Raw genomic sequence first — 17,561 nt, 5'->3', positions numbered from 1 at the left:
GAGCTGGCTCCGTTCTGTAGTGCTTTAAGCAGCCTGGCTTGGGCAGGAATGTGTCTGTGCTGTGTCCCTGTGGGAGTGCTGAGCTTTGAGAGTCCTCTCCAGGAGCTGGGAGCAGATGCCCGTGGAGAGCAGAGCAATGTGCTGGACAAAGAGACAGAGCAGGAAACACATCATGGGTGTCCTGCCTAAATATGCAATGTGCATATTTAAAACAGCAGAAAATGCCCTGCTGAGGTTTTCCCTTCCCTTTCTGGGTCAAGCTCAGCACCCAGCTTTTCAAAATCTTCCCTTCTGGTGGCTTCCAATTGTTAGAAATATTTGAACCTTCCTGTAGCACTAAGGGGATGTCTGCAGAGAGGAAGAAACCCCAAGGCATCTCTCCCTGTTTTGCATTTTGGCTCCAGCTCCAAAATTACAAGCCAGCTTTCATAGACTTAAGCTGGAAGGGAAAGTAGAAGAGTAAACAAAACACAAGATTTTCCTTTGGATAAACGACAGCTCTGGTTTTAGCTTCTCCTAAAACTGAAAGCGGTATTTTCCAAATGCCCCAGGGGCATTCAGCAAAAGTCCTTTTGCATCTGCTTTCATGCTCAGGCCTCAAAGACATGGCTGCTCCTGCAGAGAAAGGGAACTAGCCATAGTTTTAGTCGTTGTTTTAATTTTTTGTTCCTTATCTAACATTTTGCGGCTCTTTCATTTGATTTCCTCCCCTTAGTAGGTGTCTGCTTGTAGCAAGCTTTTACTCACACCCTCTTCCCCAGCTGGGAGTGCTGCCAGCATGGCAGAGAGGAGCCTTTGAGAGCAGGAGGAGTCAGGGGGGGCCCTTCTGACGGGTGTTGTTTCCCTCCCCAGGAGAGCAGCCCGGCGTTGCTGAGCTAATGGTTTCCGACATTACCCCCGAAAGCTTCAACCTCTCCTGGACAGCCTCCAACGGGGACTTCGACGTCTTTACCATTGAAATTATTGATTCTAACAGGTTGCTGGAGCCCATGGAGTTCAACCTCTCAGGCAATTCAAGGACTGCTCATATCTCAGGGCTTTCTCCCAGCACTGATTTCATTGTCTACCTCTCCGGGATCTCTCACGGGTTCCGCACACAGGCAATCAGTGCTGCAGCCACCACAGGTACACAAAGCCTACCTCAGTGCTAACTCTGCTTTTCTGAAGTCTTCCTTACAGGTTGTGCCCCCTCCCCTGCCCTCAGCCCACCCATTTCCCAACCCTCTGCCTCTACGCCTTCCGAGGAGGAGCAGCTGGGGACACTGGGAGCTGTGCATGTTGAGCCACCCTCCCATCCAGCAAAGTCAGGCAGTCACACCGTGCTGGGATTTCATCCACACAATGAGTCTAAACATTAAGGCGGGGGCAGCCTCTGAGGCAGATGAGAAGCAAAGAGAATATCCCAAGAACCAAGTGGGGGACGATTCCTTTCGTTCACCTTTCAACCTGTGTGAAAGAGTAAACAAAACACAACACTTTGGATAAAGCGACAGCTTTGGTTTTAGCTTCTCCTAAAACTGGAAGCCGTCTTTTCCAAATGCCCCAGAGGCATTCAAAAAAGTCCTTTTGCATCTGCTTTCATGCTCAGACCTCAAAGACATGGCTGCTCCTGCAGGGAAAGGAACTAGCCAAGAACCCAGTAGGAAACGATTCCTTGTGTTCACCTTTCAGCCTGTGTGTGCATCTGTCCCACAGCACAGAGCAGACACATTCTCTCAGAGAAGCTGATTTCCAGACACAGATTTACCCTGATTCTCCCAAAAGATGTCAGGCACGTTTCAGTCTGTGCCAGCACAATTCTGCAAGGCACATTCACTCCTTGAATTCAGCTTCAATTATTCAGGTTATATTGGGTGAGAGACGGAAAAGTCCATCCGAGTCGATGTCAGAGGATGGACTAGGCAGGCACTGAGTTGTTGGCACATTGCACATTTCAAGGTTTTGCTGCTGACAGTTTCCCCAGAAAAGACAGGGAAGTCAAATGTTCAGGATGAGAGCGGGAAGTGAGGACTGGACTACAAAAACAGAACATTTCATTGCAGGCAGATAATGGCTCACGTTGTGATCATTTAACACCTCCAGCACGTTTTGCCCCTCTAGGAAAAGTTGCCATAGTGATATGTCATAGGAATGGAGTAACGTGGTCAGTGAAAATAAGGTATCAAATCTCAGCTATCAGATGATATAATATCAGTTTCCAGCAGCAGCAGACTGTGAATGTGCTCATTTGGTGATGGGTGGCAGGGTCAGGGTGATGGCAGGGGTATGGGGAACACAGGGAAACACAAGGCTGGGTGACCCTTGTGACCTGCGGTCGTGCAAATTCTAACGTCTCTATTAATTTATTTTATTGCTTTGGCTTTTAATAACTGTGATACGTTTCCATTTGTTTTTCTTCCTGTAGTAGAGGAACTTCTCCTTAGCAAACTCAGTGTATCAAACGCTACCTCAGCCAGCCTGTCACTCACCTGGGAGGCACAGGACAAGGCCTTTGACCATTTTATTCTGGAAGTCAGGAACTCTGACTTCCCCTTGGACTCTCTGGTGCTCACAGTGCCGGGGGACTCCCGGCACTCTGTAGTGACCAACCTCAAAGCTGCCACTAATTACACAGTCCAGCTCCATGGGGTAGTTGATGGGCAAGGTGGGCAGACCTTGACAGCCATGGCAACCACAGGTACTTCACTGTTTCACCTTCCAGGTTTGCTTTTTGTTCTCCTTTCTCTCGCTGTCCACCGAACTGCTCTAAAACGTGGCTCCAACTCATCGTCGTTCCCTTGGGGAATTATAGGGAAATCACCATGAGGGGAGGCTGAAATGCACTGAGAGGGCTTGGAAAGAGATCTGCAGCAGTGGAAAAGGTTGAAAAAGTGCCCTCAGCATTAAGAGAACCAGTAGTAAACCGTGATGGTTTCCTTATATATACACACCTCTCTGCAAGTTCAGTGTATATATAATCATTGCCTTGCTCCAGATGGTTGATGTGTTTCACTCAGCATCTTTGCACTTGATCTTGAATGAAGTTGTTCATCCCACCCCCACTTGCTTTGCTGGGGGTGGGAGAGAGGCCCCTCATGTCATTCTCAGCCTGGAGAGGCACCTGCATGTCAGTTTTGTCCTCTTTAAAGTGTCTCCCGAGGCACTTGCATCTCTGGTGGGCGTTTCGTGCCGCATGTGAAATGACCAGCCCAAACTGCATGGAGTGGTCTGGCCACCTTCTGCTGGTTTTGATCTTTTCTCTGCCCAGGATTTTTATGTTCTCAGCACAGAGCAGGGCTCAAAAAACAAATTCCCCTTTTTCTTGGTGGTCAGCCCACCACTCTGTCCCTTGCCTTGCTCCCTTTGAGTCTCCAGGGCCTGTCTTGTTTCCCTGGGTGTCAGAGCTTTTCCCGTGGTGGTGATGGTGATTCCAGGATGGCAGGAGATCACCAAGAGTTGCCTGAGGATGTGACTCCAGCTCATTTTGCATGCAGCATCCCTGGAAGTCAGGCTGTCATGATGGGAATGTGCCTGACCACGGATGCAGGTGGCATGGGAAGGAATGTGGCCATGCCAGGATGAGGCTGGAAGGGCTCCCTTGGCCCTCTCTGAGCTGCATGTGGGGCTGAGGGCTCAGTTTTCCTGGGTTTTCCATCCAAGCCTGTTTGCTTTGTGGATATTTTCTCATCTCCTTGCCTGTCTTCATGAGCATCATGGTGGCAACTTCCATGCTGGCCATGAAGGCATCCATGGTCACTGGTTGATCGCATGACATCCGTGACATCTGTGACATCTGTGACATCTGTGCCCTTAATCTGGGCCACTTCCATTCGCCTTTTCCCAGACAATTCCAGAGAAGGAGGTGGATTATTATTTAAAAATCTTTTTAAATAATGAAGGACAGGACTAAAAGTTGGAACATCTTGCAGCAGTTCTTGTTTTAGCAAAGAAAAAGGTCTCACCTTTTCTCCACCCTCTGTCGGTGGGATGCCTCTCTCTGACTTTCGTCCCAGCATGGATCACTTTGCCATCGTTATTTTTCTGTGTCTCACTGGCTGCATTTCCCAAGGTGTTCTTGGTTCCTACTCAATTGGCAACATAAAAAATAGAAAATCAGCCCAGAGAGCGAACACAGGATTCTCTGACCCTCAAACTCAGGGGTCGTGTTTGTTCTCTCTCTGGGCTTTAATGAAACTTTAATGACTTTTGTGCTAAGTGTAAGAGGTTTAAAAGAGAATGGGTAAGGAGCTCTCCCTCCCCTGAAGGACAAGTTTCTCTCCTGGCAGGGCAGAGATGTGAATTTGGATTTCCTCCAGCAGAAAAGGAAAGTCTTTGCTTCTTCAGGAGGTGTCCTGACCACTGGGCAGTCAGGAAGGAGAGCAAGAGCAGTGTTGTGGGGTTTATTGTTTATTAGACATTCTCTGATTGTGCCTAATCAGAGGATGAGGAACACCTTATCTGTGGAGTCCAGGGAGGTTTTGGCCTGAGATTAGTGCTGAGATAATCCCTGTTAGGCCTGAAATCCCTCATAAACCTCGGGGTCCAAAAATAGCAGCATCTACAACTCCAGGCAACAGAAACACCAAACAGAACCTGGAGTGTGATTTCAAGGATTCCTGCCTGAATCCTACTTTCTCTATTTTGGAATTGCTGGGGGTCTGTATTCCCATTCAATTCCCAGTATGGAATTCCTGCAATTAATTGTTGGTGGTGCTTCTGTAAACCAGGCCCACATTTCATTAGGCAAGTTGAGTTTATTTAAGAAAATTTAATGAGAAAAAATATAAATAATTAATTAAAATATAACAAAATCTATAAATAAAGAAAAGTCAGCACTAATTTCAGTGACTTCTTCCCAAAACCTGAAAAAATAGCTCTTGCAGCGCTGCTTTAAAAAAATTATTTTATTCTATTCTATTTTACTTTATTTTATTTTATTTTACGTTATTTTACCTTATTTTATTCTATTTTACTGTATTTTATTCTAATTTATTTTATTTTATTTTACTTTAATTTTATTTTGTTTTAATTATTTTGTTTTATTTTAATTTATTTTTTTATTTTATTTTATTTTCATTTATTCAGCCACAGCAAAACAAGGACAAAACATTATTTTATTAAAACTTTATTTATATTAAACATTTTATTTTATTTTATTTTATTTTATTTTATTTTATTTTATTTTATTTTATTTTATTTTATTTTATTTTATTTTATTCAACCACAGCAAAACAAGGTTAAAACATCATTTCTGAGCACCCACAACCCCCCCTCTGCTGATTCCCTCACCCCCCTCCCCCCCGGATTAAAGCTGCCTGTTCACCCGTGTTCCTCTCTCCCCCAGAGGCTGAGCCACAGCTGGGCACGCTCACCCTCACAAACGTTACCCCCGACAGCTTCAACCTGTCCTGGAGCAGCCTAGGCGGGGCCTTTGGCACGTTTGTTCTCCAAATCCGGGATTCCCTGGCGGCGCAGGAGCCCCGGGAGCTGGCGGTGCCGGGGGACACCCGCAGCGCCCACATCTCGGGGCTCACGGCTCACACCGCCTATGACATTCACCTCCGGGGCATCAGCCAGGCAGGTGTCCCCACTGAGCCCCTCACTGCTTTTGTCACCACAGGTACCTGCTCCCAGCTTTGGGCTCCCTTTTTGCCTCAGGGAAATGTGTGTGTCCCCCCCCCCCCAACAGCACACGGAGTATCTGGCCAGCAGCAATGGGTTTGTTTAAAAACCCGGTGCAAGGAGGGGTCAGAACAGGAATGTTGACCTTCAAAAAAATTCCCTAGGAGCAGGATTAGTTTAAAAGGAGTTAAAAGGCCAGGCCAGATGTGGCTCTGAGCAAGGCGGGATAGTGGAAGGTGTCCCTGCCCATGGTAGGGTTAGAACTGGATGAGTTTAAGGTGCCTTCCAACCCAAATTATTCTGTGATTCCATAATTCTGTCATTAAGACCCCTCTGGAGCCTTTCTCCCACGTCTAATGATCTTTTATACCTCCTGAAGTTTGAGGAGTTTCAGTCACCATGAACTGCTGATGTTCAGCAGTTCACCAGAGAGGGCTGGCCCATGGAACACCTCCTGTCCCAGGATGTTCCCTTCCAGAGACATACTCAAAATATGAATCTTGAACAGTGCTTGATTAGAAGTAAATAAGATGCAAAAGTATCTCTAAAATGAGTACTCAAATGTGTAAATATTAACACATAAGGACTTCCAAATGATAACTCTACCGGGGGGAATTTTTATGCCTAGTTCCAACAAAATCCATTTCAGCATTTGTGAAGTGTCAAAAAGCAAACCCCAAGCTCTTTTCAGGAGAAGGTTCTGCCTTTAACTACCTGGTGTTTTCTGAAGTGAGTGGAATTTTGAGTGGTTGGAAGATTGGCTGAATCAGCTCCTGAGCCCACAGAGCAAGGCTGGACAAATACTGTGGGGAAACACAGGCAAAGCCTGGGATCCAGGATCAAGGGCAGGGCTTAGCAGAGCCATTGATCCTCCTATTTGACTTGTCAGATTTTGAGTGAGCAAAATACACTGAGAATCTTGTGGAACTTTGGCCTTTTTTCTTGCTGAGACTTAGCAGACAAATTTTGAAGCGTTTTCCCCATCTTTTCGCTTTGACAAATGTCACGCTGATGTGAAAAAAAGACCCCTCAGTGGAATTTCTTTAAGTTGTCAACAGAGCATAGCAGCAGCTGATTTGCACTGACTGTGACCCTGAGTGATTAATGTTCCTGTTCTGGCACGTCTGACCCCTCCAGCACTGGAAACTAAAGCTGGAGATATTCATGTGAAATAGGTGAAGAAGTAAAATATGGGAGTTGTGAGTGCCCAGACTGAGGCTTGTCCCTAAAGCACTGACGGTGGAGAGAAGTAAAAATAACTGAAAGCTTTATGTGTAGCATTTCTACAGCAGTTTTGGTGATAATTTTCTTACAGTGCAAGGGTAGCAGCAGAAATGTGCCTACACAGGGAGCTTGGGAGGGGTTTCAATGGAGCTTGTGAGAGGAGGTGCTGAGATATCCTTGAGGAAGATTCAAAGTTGAGCTCCATTGAAAATCCTCACCTCGTGGTCCTGGCTATTGGATCCACACTAGGGGGAAAAATGTGATTTTTGTTTGGTGGAATATGTGGCTCTTTCTAATTTGCAATGTTTTTCACTTCTTTCTTTTTTGTGTGTATGTGTGTGTGTGTTTTTGCACCTTCCCTTCTTTTAGAGGCCATGCCCCCACTGGAAAACCTAACAGTGTCTGATATGAACCCCTATGGGTTCACAGTGTCCTGGATGGCATCGGAGAATGCCTTTGACAACTTTCTAGTAGTCGTGGTGGACTCTGGCAAGCTGCTGGACCCACAGGAGTTCCTCCTTTCGGGAGCCCAGAGAGAGCTGAAGCTTAAAGGCCTAATTACTGGCATTGGCTATGAGGTTTTGCTTTATGGGTTGGCCAAGGGGCACCAAACAAAGCCCCTGAGCGCTCTGGCTGTTACAGGTATTTCAATGTGAGCAAATTGTTCCCTTCCACCCTCTTCTTTCTCTCTTTCCCTCTCACACGGAAGATGTTTCGTGCAAACCTTGCCTTTTGCATCCTCCTCTGCATCGTGGCTCCATGCAACTCCTCGTGACTGATGGGTTCACCAGTGGAATTCTGTTCCCTTTAACTTGATGTTTCCCTCTGAGGGATCCTGTGGAGGAGCATGTGGGGGGCTGAGGGGTGAAAGTTCTTTATGGTCTTGCAGGTACCTCTAACAAAGTCTTGAAAGAAGAATGGCTGCATGCAGAGCTCGTCTTGTTAACAGCTGGGCACATCAGCATTCTCCAACAGCAGCATTCTCCCACGTTCCAGCCGTCAGGACCTTCAGGAGGAGCCATGGACTTCTTCCCATGGCCTCCTCTCTTTCCCTCTCCGTGTGGGCTCCACCCACAGTGGGATCATTGCCACCCCAAAGCTGGCACCTCTCTCCTCAAACCAGCTCATGCTTCCAGCCCCATCAGAGCTGCTGTTTTCCAGCAGCACTTGAGCTTCCTTGGGAAACCATTGCAGGCTGATTCTCCAGCCCCAGCACCATCAGTTCTCATCTGCACATTCCTGTCTGGGCAGCAGTGAAGCTAGGGGGAATCTGGTGGGAGGTTTGGGGGGAAATAAATAAGAATGGCTGTGTGTGGAAGGAAGGATTGCATTGGAGGGGCTGTAGGACATAACCACTCCAGCAGCATTTCTCTAGGTAACGGTGCCTGACCATAATGAGTTAGAGGTGTTTTGCAGGTAATTAATAACTTGCAACCCTTGAGATCCTTCTGAATGGGTTCATTAACTGAAGGCAGCAGCTCTTGCAGTTAGGTGGAAGTGCTGTTCAAGAGAGGAATTTTCATGATTCCTCTTTGCTGTTCAAGAGCACAGTAAAGGATTCACGGGAGCAGAAGCATCACAGATGCTAGAAGTGCATGAAATAAGGGGTTTGCATAGAGAAAAAGAATTTTCACTGGCTCTTATGTTGTCCTAGGAGAGGGAGGCCTGACAGTGTTCCAGACATTCAGTTCTGTAACAAGAGCTTGTTTTTACTGGCCATAAAGGTGTCACACAGGTAGGGAGGGAGAAATGCCCAGGAAACTCACCTTTAGCATGTGTTACTCTGCATGTGGGGGACAAACCTGTGTGTCCATGCAGGGGTTTGCTGTTCAAGAGTGAAAGTTGGAATGGGCCTGCACACACTCACATTTATCCCGTTCTGTATAACACTAATATTTATTATTTTTTTTCTTAATAGCTGGCAGATTGTTCCCCTTGCTTTGAACTGTGGTCGGATTCTTGCAGCGTGCTATATCCAGACCTCGGGCAGGTCTCTGATCAACTGATTAACAAATCATTTCTTTTCCCCACTGCTATCTTCTCCTTTTTTAGAAGCAGAACCCGAGGTCGACAACCTCCTGGTTTCAGACGCGACTCCAGATGGATTCCGTCTCTCCTGGACTGCAGATGACGGGGTTTTCAACAGCTTTGTTCTAAAAGTCAGGGACACCAAAAGGAAATCTGACCCTCTGGAGCTGATAGTGCCAGGCCATGAGCGCACCCAGGATATAACAGGGCTGAAGGAGGGCACTGAATATGAGATTGAGCTCTATGGAGTTGGCAGTGGACAACGTTCCCAGCCCGTAAACGCAGTAGCATCCACAGGTATTGTCTTTGCGGTGGGAAAAGTGCGACATTCCCTGCTCCTTTCAGCAGCTCCTTTTCACAGCCAGCTCGTGCTGTTCCAGAGGTGTCCTGAACTGTCCCCCCTGCATGTCTCTTGTCCAAACCACTGGTTCAGTGTGGTGTGGTTGTTTGTGATCAGTCTCAGCTTCCCAAGTTTCATCACTGTCTTTTTAATGTGGTTTAATTGAATTACTTTAATGATCAGGAATTAGGCAGCAGAGTGTGGCAATTAAAACACTGTCTTTGAGGGCCAAGAAATATTGTCTGTGCATCAACTTTTTTCAGTGATTTTCTGTGACTAATTACATCTCAGTTCTGCACAACAATTTTCCTCCCTAGGAAAGAGTTATGACAAAATGAATTTACCAGGGCCATTGAGAAGTTTATTTATGGCTTGGCCAGCAAAGGCCTAAGCACCATTAACTTAGATGGATCTGACCAGGAGAAACATGTGCTTGGGAATTCAAATTGACTTGAGTATCTTTGCAAAATCAAAGCTTTGATTCAGGTTCATAATTGAAGCGATTCATTTTGGCACTTTTGGATGAAGTGTTTCAATCTTTTTTTCCACACCAAAACCATGGTTTCATTCTGAAACACATTCAAACCTAAAGCATATGATGCAATGTCTCATGAGCCAAATTTGGTCTTTAAAAAATGTTGAGCTTGCTGATGTGAAAATGTGGTAATTTGAAATCAAATTGATTAGGGGAGGATAGGAAAAGGATGGGTACAGGAAAGTACCTCCCCTGGTGAGGGGAGATCTCACCAAGGGCTGCAGCTCCTCCCGAGGGGCAGCTCCCATCTCTGCTCTGGGACAGGGCCAGGAGCCAGGGAAGGGCTGGAGCTGGGCCAGGGCAGGCTCAGGCTGCAGAGCAGGGAAAGGTTCTTCCCCCAGAGGGTGCTGGGCACTGCCCAGGCTCCCCAGGGAATGGGCACGGCCCCGAGGCTGCCAGAGCTCCAGGAGCCTTTGGACAGCGCTGCCAGGGATGCCCAGGCTGGGATTGGTGGGGGGTCTGGGCAGGGATGGACAGACAGAACTGGATAATCCCTGTGGGTCCCTTCCAGCTCAGGATATGATTCTAAATTCCATGAGTGAGGAAACCAACAGCAATGCCTAAAGGAGGCATTTGCCAGCCAGCACCCAGGAAAAGGGCAGCAACAACTCAGCGCTGAACAGCTTCCCCTGAAGCAGCCTCAGAGCCCTCATCCTCCACCCTGCTGCCTGTGCGCTCAGCTGCAAGCACAGAAAGGTCCCAGCTGCACTGCTGCCATCACACCCCTGCAATAAACAGCCAGGCCAACCCCAGAGAGTGCCATGCAGCAGAACTTGCATCAGCAGCCCCCCTTGGCCAGGCTCCTGCACATTGACTCGTAATGGAGAGGGACGTTCCGAGTCCTCTGCACGGGTTAGCAGCGTGTCCCCATCCTCTCTGACTCCCAGGGTATTTATGGGGAGCCACTGAGAGTTATCATTTTCCTCATGGTTAAGTCTCTGTGCAGCCTCGCAGGGAGATTTAGCACATGTCACCTACTGGAGCTATTATCAAGAGATCTTTGTCAGCTGTAAATAGCCCATGAATAATGGACAATGGAGCCACAAAACCCCAGCGAAATAATTTGGGCTGCAGGTTACACCGCATTGGGTGGGTGGCTGCCAAGGCAGCCGACTAATTTCTTTTTTAGGAGTGGATTATTGCACAAACATATGGATATTTATAGCATTTCAAGTGTGGTTGCAAGGAAATATTTCTATCCCTGAAGAAGGAATTTATCCACTGCTGCTCTCAGAGTTGGTGGCTTTTGGAAATTTATCTGTAAAATCTCACTTAAGGTGCAATTTAACCTCCACTGGGAGATCACAACACATCTATGGACCAATTAATATCCTTGTGGGAAGTGTGAGCCTCATGCTGCTCCTTTCCTCTTCTTCCAGTGGTGTTTTGCCACACTGTGACAGCATTTTTCTTTTCCTAAGATGATCACAAAATACTTCCCATGCTCTTGATCTGTGATAAATGCAACCTGCTGCTGCCTGTTGACTGGGAGAAGAAAGCCAGGGAAGAAACTCCTCCAGTCTGATAGGAATGAAAGAACAATTAGCCAAAAAAAAAAAAATTCCCTAAAAAAACAGTTGCTCTCAGGTACCATGGGTGATTTAGCAGCCTCTCAGGAGAGCTCCCTGTCTCTCATATACCTCTTTGGGGAAGATACTGGAGGATAAAGATGATTTACCTGTGCCTGCCCAACAGATGACCTGGGGTTCTCTGTGAGTGCCAGGTCAGGAGCACGCTGGCTGCTTTCTATGCCTGCTTAATTCTGGCTTTCAGGTAGCCCAAGAAGATGATTTCACTCACTTCTTTTTCATTTCCCTGTGCTCAAAGGTGCAAATCTCTCCCATCTCTGGGACTCATTCCGGGACAGATGCTCTGATGGTCCATTATGTTTATAATTGCCAGATTCTCTCCCAGGAAAGCTGCAGTTGGGGGACTTGGAAATGTGGAAAACTCACATCAAAGCTCTTCTTACTGCTCTTTGTCATGCAGCTCACCTGGTGCAGAAAACAAGCCTGAGGCCCATGGAAATGTGCACAGCAGATGGATTGGGGATTTTATTTTCTGGGAAAGGCTGAAATTCTCCATGTGTATGAAAACCAAGTGCTGGTCCATCTCTTTGGTCTCCAAAATCACCACTAACCTTTTTCTTCAGCCACTCAGGCCACCTATAACGTAAAGCAAAACCAATGTGATTCTTATTTCTCTCTCTTTCCCACATTTTCTTTGTTCTCTCCGATTTCCTTCAGCCTGTACTCAAATCAGCAGCACCTTTTTGTGCCCCGTAGCTTTTCCAACCCCACCTTGCCTTCTTTCTTATCTGTAATTCTTTTCTTCCCTTGGCTCATCCACGTGAGCAAACCCCACCAACACAACACTTCTGGTGAGCTCCAGAGACAGAATTTACATTTCTCTTGGGAGCTCAGTTGTTTTTCTTTCCTTGCCTTTCAGTTGATTTAGTGCCCTGCTGCTTTGGGGACACATGGAACAAACAAACTCTGACTCCTTTCCCGCAGACACGTTCTTTCCAAGCTATTTCAAGCCCAGTCCCTATTTTTTTTTCTTCCTCTTGCCCCCCTTCCCCTGCCCTGAGCCTGTCTCCACTCCTCTTCATGTAGCTGATGTTTGGGATCTCTCCTCTCTGTATTAATGGCCTGCTCTGTGTGTGCTGTTGATTTTTTAACACCTCAGGGTTGTTTCGGTTGCAGCCAAAAAAGCTGGAAACTTTGGAAGTGGGGTGCTCAATGTAAACCTGGAAGTGGCAGCTCACTTTACCACGTCCTTCCAAAGCCTTTTCCATGCTTGTTCTGCAAGATCTTAATCAAGCCTCCAATTGGAATTGGAGTTTCAGAGACATGTTGAGTTTAAGTTTGGGTTATTTTTGGAAAAATCTGGGCTTTGTTTGCCCATGGTTGAATTTACATGGGCAAGTGCAGTGCTCAGGTTTTGACAGGGAAAGGCTGAGTTTTATGACAAAGAGCTGCACTGGAGCCACGGGTGCCTTTCCTCATGATAGATGTACTTGGATGGTCTCTGGGTGGATGTGCTTGAAAGAAAAATCGTGGGCTCAGAGAGAGATTCCAGGAGGAAAATCTTATTGCTTCTGGTTTGAAGCCAACAGAAGTTCCAGGAGTGAGTCCTTGAGAAGAGCCTTGATGGACTCGCACACCTGAGTCTACTTGGAGCATCCTGCATTGCGAACTTTATGCTCAGGAGGAGAGATCTGTCCATGGCTGTCACTGCTGTGTGTCACAGAGGGCTCTGGGACTCGGTGGCAGGTCTAAGAATCCTCCAAGAGTAACTGGAGTAGAAAAAATCTTAAATACAGCATCCCATGGGGAGCAGGAGGTCATTTCTGTGCATGTTCCTCCCTGCTTTTCTACAGCACTGAATACTCTGGTATTTCTATATGCAGATACACGCTGGGTATTTTTAACCTGTGCAATACTGGAATGGTCCTGAAAAAAAAGGAAAATTTGGACCAAATACGTCGTTGCTGTGATAAAACCCTTCAAGTTTTGTACCCCCTGCATTAATGTTGTTCGTTGCTGTAGGACATGAAAGAAAGATGAAAGACTCTAAATATTGTAGAAGGAAAAGAGCATAAAAAGTTTTATTGTCTAAATTCTTACTACCTTTCATAAGGTGTTTCCATAAAGACTTACCATGGTTGGTGAATAGGAATGACACCTCTCTGATCCCACTGGTTTAAACCAGAGAAACAGCAAAACACCACCTGGAGAAAGATTGTTTGAGAAAGGACAGTTGTATGCCAAGATTGTTTTGAGAAGAAGCTTTCTTGAGAATTTTTTCCTTGGGAAAAAGTTAGCAGCTGCTAGCAGGCTAAAATCTCTCAGACCCAGAAATATCAGGCCCACAGTTGTTAATTATGTATAATGTTGTTAATGTGAGCAGAACATTGACAGCACCAGCTCGTGGTTTAGGATGATAAAGCAAATCAGTTTTCCAGCACCAAGGACTCACAAACAAACGATTTACCTTTTCCTCCCATGTGGTGTGTTCTCTGCTCTCCCCTGACAGTGGTTGGCTCTCCCAAGGGAATTTCCTTCTCTGACATCACGGAAAATGCTGCCACAGTCAGCTGGATCCCCCCTCGCTCCCGCGTGGAAAACTTCCGCATCTCCTACGTCCCCGTCACGGGAGGTGAGCAGGGACAGGGGCTGGCAGGGACAGCAGGAGGGGTTGGCTGGGCTGCCATCCCTCCTTTCAGGGCATCTCCCAGGTGATCTTGCACACACCATCTCTTGTTTTATTCAGGAATGAGGGTGCGTAGCCAACTGTGTCCACATCCCATGGGCAGGGCCTCTAAGGCAGCCCAGAGGTGGACGCTGGAGTGGTTGTACTCCTAGTAAGTCTCTGTCTGAACCTCCTCAGCAAGGATTAGTTTCCAAACTGTCATTATTTTGTAGGCATTTCATGAGCTGGGCACACTGGAAAAGATGGCCTTTGGAAATAATAATCCTAATCCATAGTTATAAACATTTTTAAAGGCAGTGATTTACTCAGTGCTCCCCAACATTGTCTCGTTCTGGTTTAGTGTTCAACTTCAAAAACTTCCTCTACTTCAGCAGATTTTTGACCTAATTTAGGGACATCTCTGAAGGGAAACAGCTAAGGAACAAACACTAAAGACATCAGCACCAAAAAAAGTCCTGCTGTTGACTGACACAAGGAGAGATTTAGGTCTTTAGACAATGTAGCCTGGAAGCACATGTGCAGCTGTAAATACAGTGGTCCCACAGAAGAAAAGGAATCCAGTCATGAAGTTAGGGACTTGTCTAAGTGCTTTCCTGGAATAAACCCAGAATATGGAGCAAATATGGGTGCTATGTCCTCAGCTACACACAGAGCACTTTTAAAATAACATGTACAATATCTTTATTCTAAATGAGGGGGGTAAAGGAGAATCTTCCAGCCCTCACCACAAACAAGGCAGATCTAAACTGCAAGTCCTGTCCCCAGGGTGTTTGAACTCCCATGTAGAGACTGCTGGGGTTTCTGCTTACACCTTGTCTGGGAAATTGTAGTTTTCTGAACAGAAGTCACAGGATGGTTTGCACAGGAAGAGATCTTAAAGCTGATCTCATTCCAACTCCCTGTCACAGACAGGAACAACTACCACTAAAAATGTTAGTTTTTCTTACTGAATACAAACCAATGATTTAGATTTAGGTGTTACAGCAACCATATTTGACACCAGTGGTTGTAACTAACTGGGGAAAATTCACCTCCTGCTGTAGAAGCACATCCATGGTGGCCATAATGTCTTTAACTTGAAAAACACCCTGCAGGCATTTCCTGGAGTATTGTGGCACTCATCCCTTGGCATTTGGCCTCATCCTAGGTACTCCAAATGTTATCACAGTGGAAGGGAGCAAGACAAGGACCAAGCTGGTGAAGTTGGTCCCAGGTGTGGACTACAATGTCAGCATCATCTCTGTGAAAGGCTTTGAAGAAAGCGAGCCCGTCTCTGGCACCCTGAAAACAGGTAATGATGTAAAAGCAGGAAATAGAAGCTTGTTAAATGAATCATCTGGGCTGCAGGAGAGACTCAGGGATTGGAGCTGCAGGCTCACCAAGATCCCATTTTTCTGCCCACACAAACTGTAGGAAGCTCTTTTTCCCACTCCTTCTGTCTTTGCCTTTTACGTGAGGATGGAACTTGTAAATTTGGTCAGGCTCCCATTTGCTAAATGCTAAATGAACCTGTGAGACAGAGACAATTCACGTATTTACAGTTCTAATTCATCAGAAAAATCCCAGAAGTTTGTTTGGTTCTTTTTTTAATTAAAGCTGTTTTTGGGATGAGAGAGCAAAGGGCCAGCTCAGCTGAGGAGTTCAGACCAGTTTCTGGTGTGGACTTCACATGGTTCCAGACTGTTCTAAGCAATGAGAACATCCTCTCTCCTGATTTTTTCTTCAATGTCCTCTCAATATTTTTCTCAGTATTCCGTCTCCAGATTTTTTCTTTAAATATCCCTGCAGGAAAGGAGGGTCCACTCTGCTCCTGCTGACCCTTCCCTGTATTCTTTTTGGAGGCTAGCAAACATTCAGTGACCTGAGGCAAAGAACAAGATGATGAGTATTGGATAATGACAGGAGATTTATAACCCATTCCAGCTATTCTGGAGACAAAGATCCATCTTAATTCAGGGAGAGCATAAACCTGTGTGAAAAACAGAGTGCTGTGAGGAGGCAAGGCAGGACGTGTGGGGATTTTGGATGCCTGGCTGGCTGTGGGATTGGTTGGTTCCCAACAAGCTGCTGGAAGGTCACAATGGCCATTAGCTGCTGTCACTTTGGTTATTTTTCCCAGCTCTGTCTCCCGAATTTGCTCTTAAAAAACAACCCGGATTTGTGGGTGTTGAGAGAAATATATCAGCTTTGACAGAGCTGTTGAGATCAATGGTATCAAGAGTGATCTAAAAACATGGTCAGTCCTGTTTGTTCCCAGACTTTCATCCCTTCCAGCCCTGACCTCCCTCTCCAGCGGAGGTTTTTGGGGTCTGTTCACAGGCGCTGACGTCTTTCCTGCAGAACTCCACTGCTCCACAGGGAGTCATAAAAGCTGCACTGAGTTTTGGGCATTTTCTCTCATGAATTTCCAGCAGAGCATTGCACCAAGTGTTTGTCAAATTCCTTCAATCTGTTTTTCTTGCAGCTCTGGACAGCCCGTCAGGCCTGGTAGTGGTGAACATCACAGACTCCGAGGCTCTGGCAACTTGGCAGCCAGCAATTGCTGCTGTGGATAACTACGTGGTGTCCTACTCCTCTGAGACAGGTGAGAGGAGTTGGGGGTGGGCTGAGGAGCTGAAGGGTTAAAGCTCTCAGGAGGTGCCCATTGTAACTCCAGGAAAATCACAGAATATCCAGAGCTGGAGGGACCCACAGGGCCACCCAGTCCAAGCACAGACCCCCCAGCAATCCCAGCCTGGGCATCCCTGGCAGCGCTGCCCAAAGGCTCCTGGAGCTCTGGCAGCCTCGGGGCTGTTATTTGCAGGAGGGGCTTTGCTGGGAGCGTGTAAAAATGGATAATTTTAATTCGGCGCTGTCGAGCCAGCCGCGAACAGAGATAAGGGAAGCAAAGGCGGTGTTATAATCCCTGCGAACACTAGAGAGAGCTCACACTTTGAGAGAAACGGCTCTGCTGTAACCCAGACTCAGCAGAGATGTCAGCACAGGCACGGGCTCCTCGCTTTTATCATTCTGCACTTGCACCAACCAGAAATAAAATAAACCAGTGAGTGGGGCACGGAGTTGAGCACATCATGACGTGTCTGAACGATCTCAACGTCTCTTTTCTTCTGTGCTTTGTCCTCAGAGCCTGAAGTGACGCAGATGGTGTCGGGGAACACGGTGGAGTACGACCTGCAGGGGCTGCAGCCCGCCACGGAGTACACGCTGAGCATCCACGCCCAGAAGGACGCGCAGAGGAGCGAGACCCTCTCCACACACTTCACCACAGGTGCCACTGTCACCCCACAGCTGCCTGCCCTTCCCCTCCCACCTGCCCCGTGTTCCCCTGGTGCCTTTTTCACTGGAACCCCCAATTTCCATAGTGTTTGCATCAACCTTCCTGTGCTGGGAGCAGGAAAAGGGTTTTCTATCACCAGTTCTGCAGATCCTGGCCGTGATTTTGGCGTGTCTTCATTGAAGACTGAAAGCTGGGTAGTTGTAAAAGTAGAAGTCTTTTATTGCATGGTAAAATCAGCCTCATGAAGGCAAAGTTATTACAGTCTCTGTGCAGGAAGCTTTCTAACAGAGTCCCTAAGTCCCTGGCAGAAGCATTTTATCAGTAGTAACAACAGCAGCAGT

The 17,561-nt window shown here is 46.8% G+C and overlaps 1 protein-coding gene across 3 annotated transcripts in view; it reads left to right on the top strand.

Moving 5' to 3' along the window:
- TNC (tenascin C) overlaps positions 1-17,561 on the top strand; it is a 74,094-nt gene that overhangs the window by 44,317 nt on the left and 12,216 nt on the right. Inside the window, exons 12-20 of one of the 3 annotated variants that reach the window (XM_066201060.1) lie at positions 853-1,125; positions 2,405-2,677; positions 5,324-5,599; positions 7,195-7,467; positions 8,878-9,150; positions 13,767-13,889; positions 15,091-15,234; positions 16,408-16,527; positions 17,068-17,211. In XM_066201060.1, the coding sequence (XP_066057157.1) occupies positions 853-1,125; positions 2,405-2,677; positions 5,324-5,599; positions 7,195-7,467; positions 8,878-9,150; positions 13,767-13,889; positions 15,091-15,234; positions 16,408-16,527; positions 17,068-17,211 (1,899 nt within the window). The remainder of the gene's footprint in view (positions 1-852; positions 1,126-2,404; positions 2,678-5,323; positions 5,600-7,194; positions 7,468-8,877; positions 9,151-13,766; positions 13,890-15,090; positions 15,235-16,407; positions 16,528-17,067; positions 17,212-17,561) is intronic. The other 2 variants (XM_066201057.1, XM_066201058.1) reach the window with 2 other exon arrangements.

This window comes from Chamaea fasciata, unplaced genomic scaffold, assembly GCF_029207755.1.
Source record: "Chamaea fasciata isolate MVZ Bird 193981 ecotype frontalis unplaced genomic scaffold, bChaFas1.0.hap1 SCAF_20, whole genome shotgun sequence".
Lineage (NCBI taxonomy): Eukaryota > Metazoa > Chordata > Aves > Passeriformes > Sylviidae > Chamaea > Chamaea fasciata.
The sequence above is the reverse complement of the archived record's forward strand: the minus strand, read 5'-3'. Positions and strand labels throughout refer to the sequence as shown.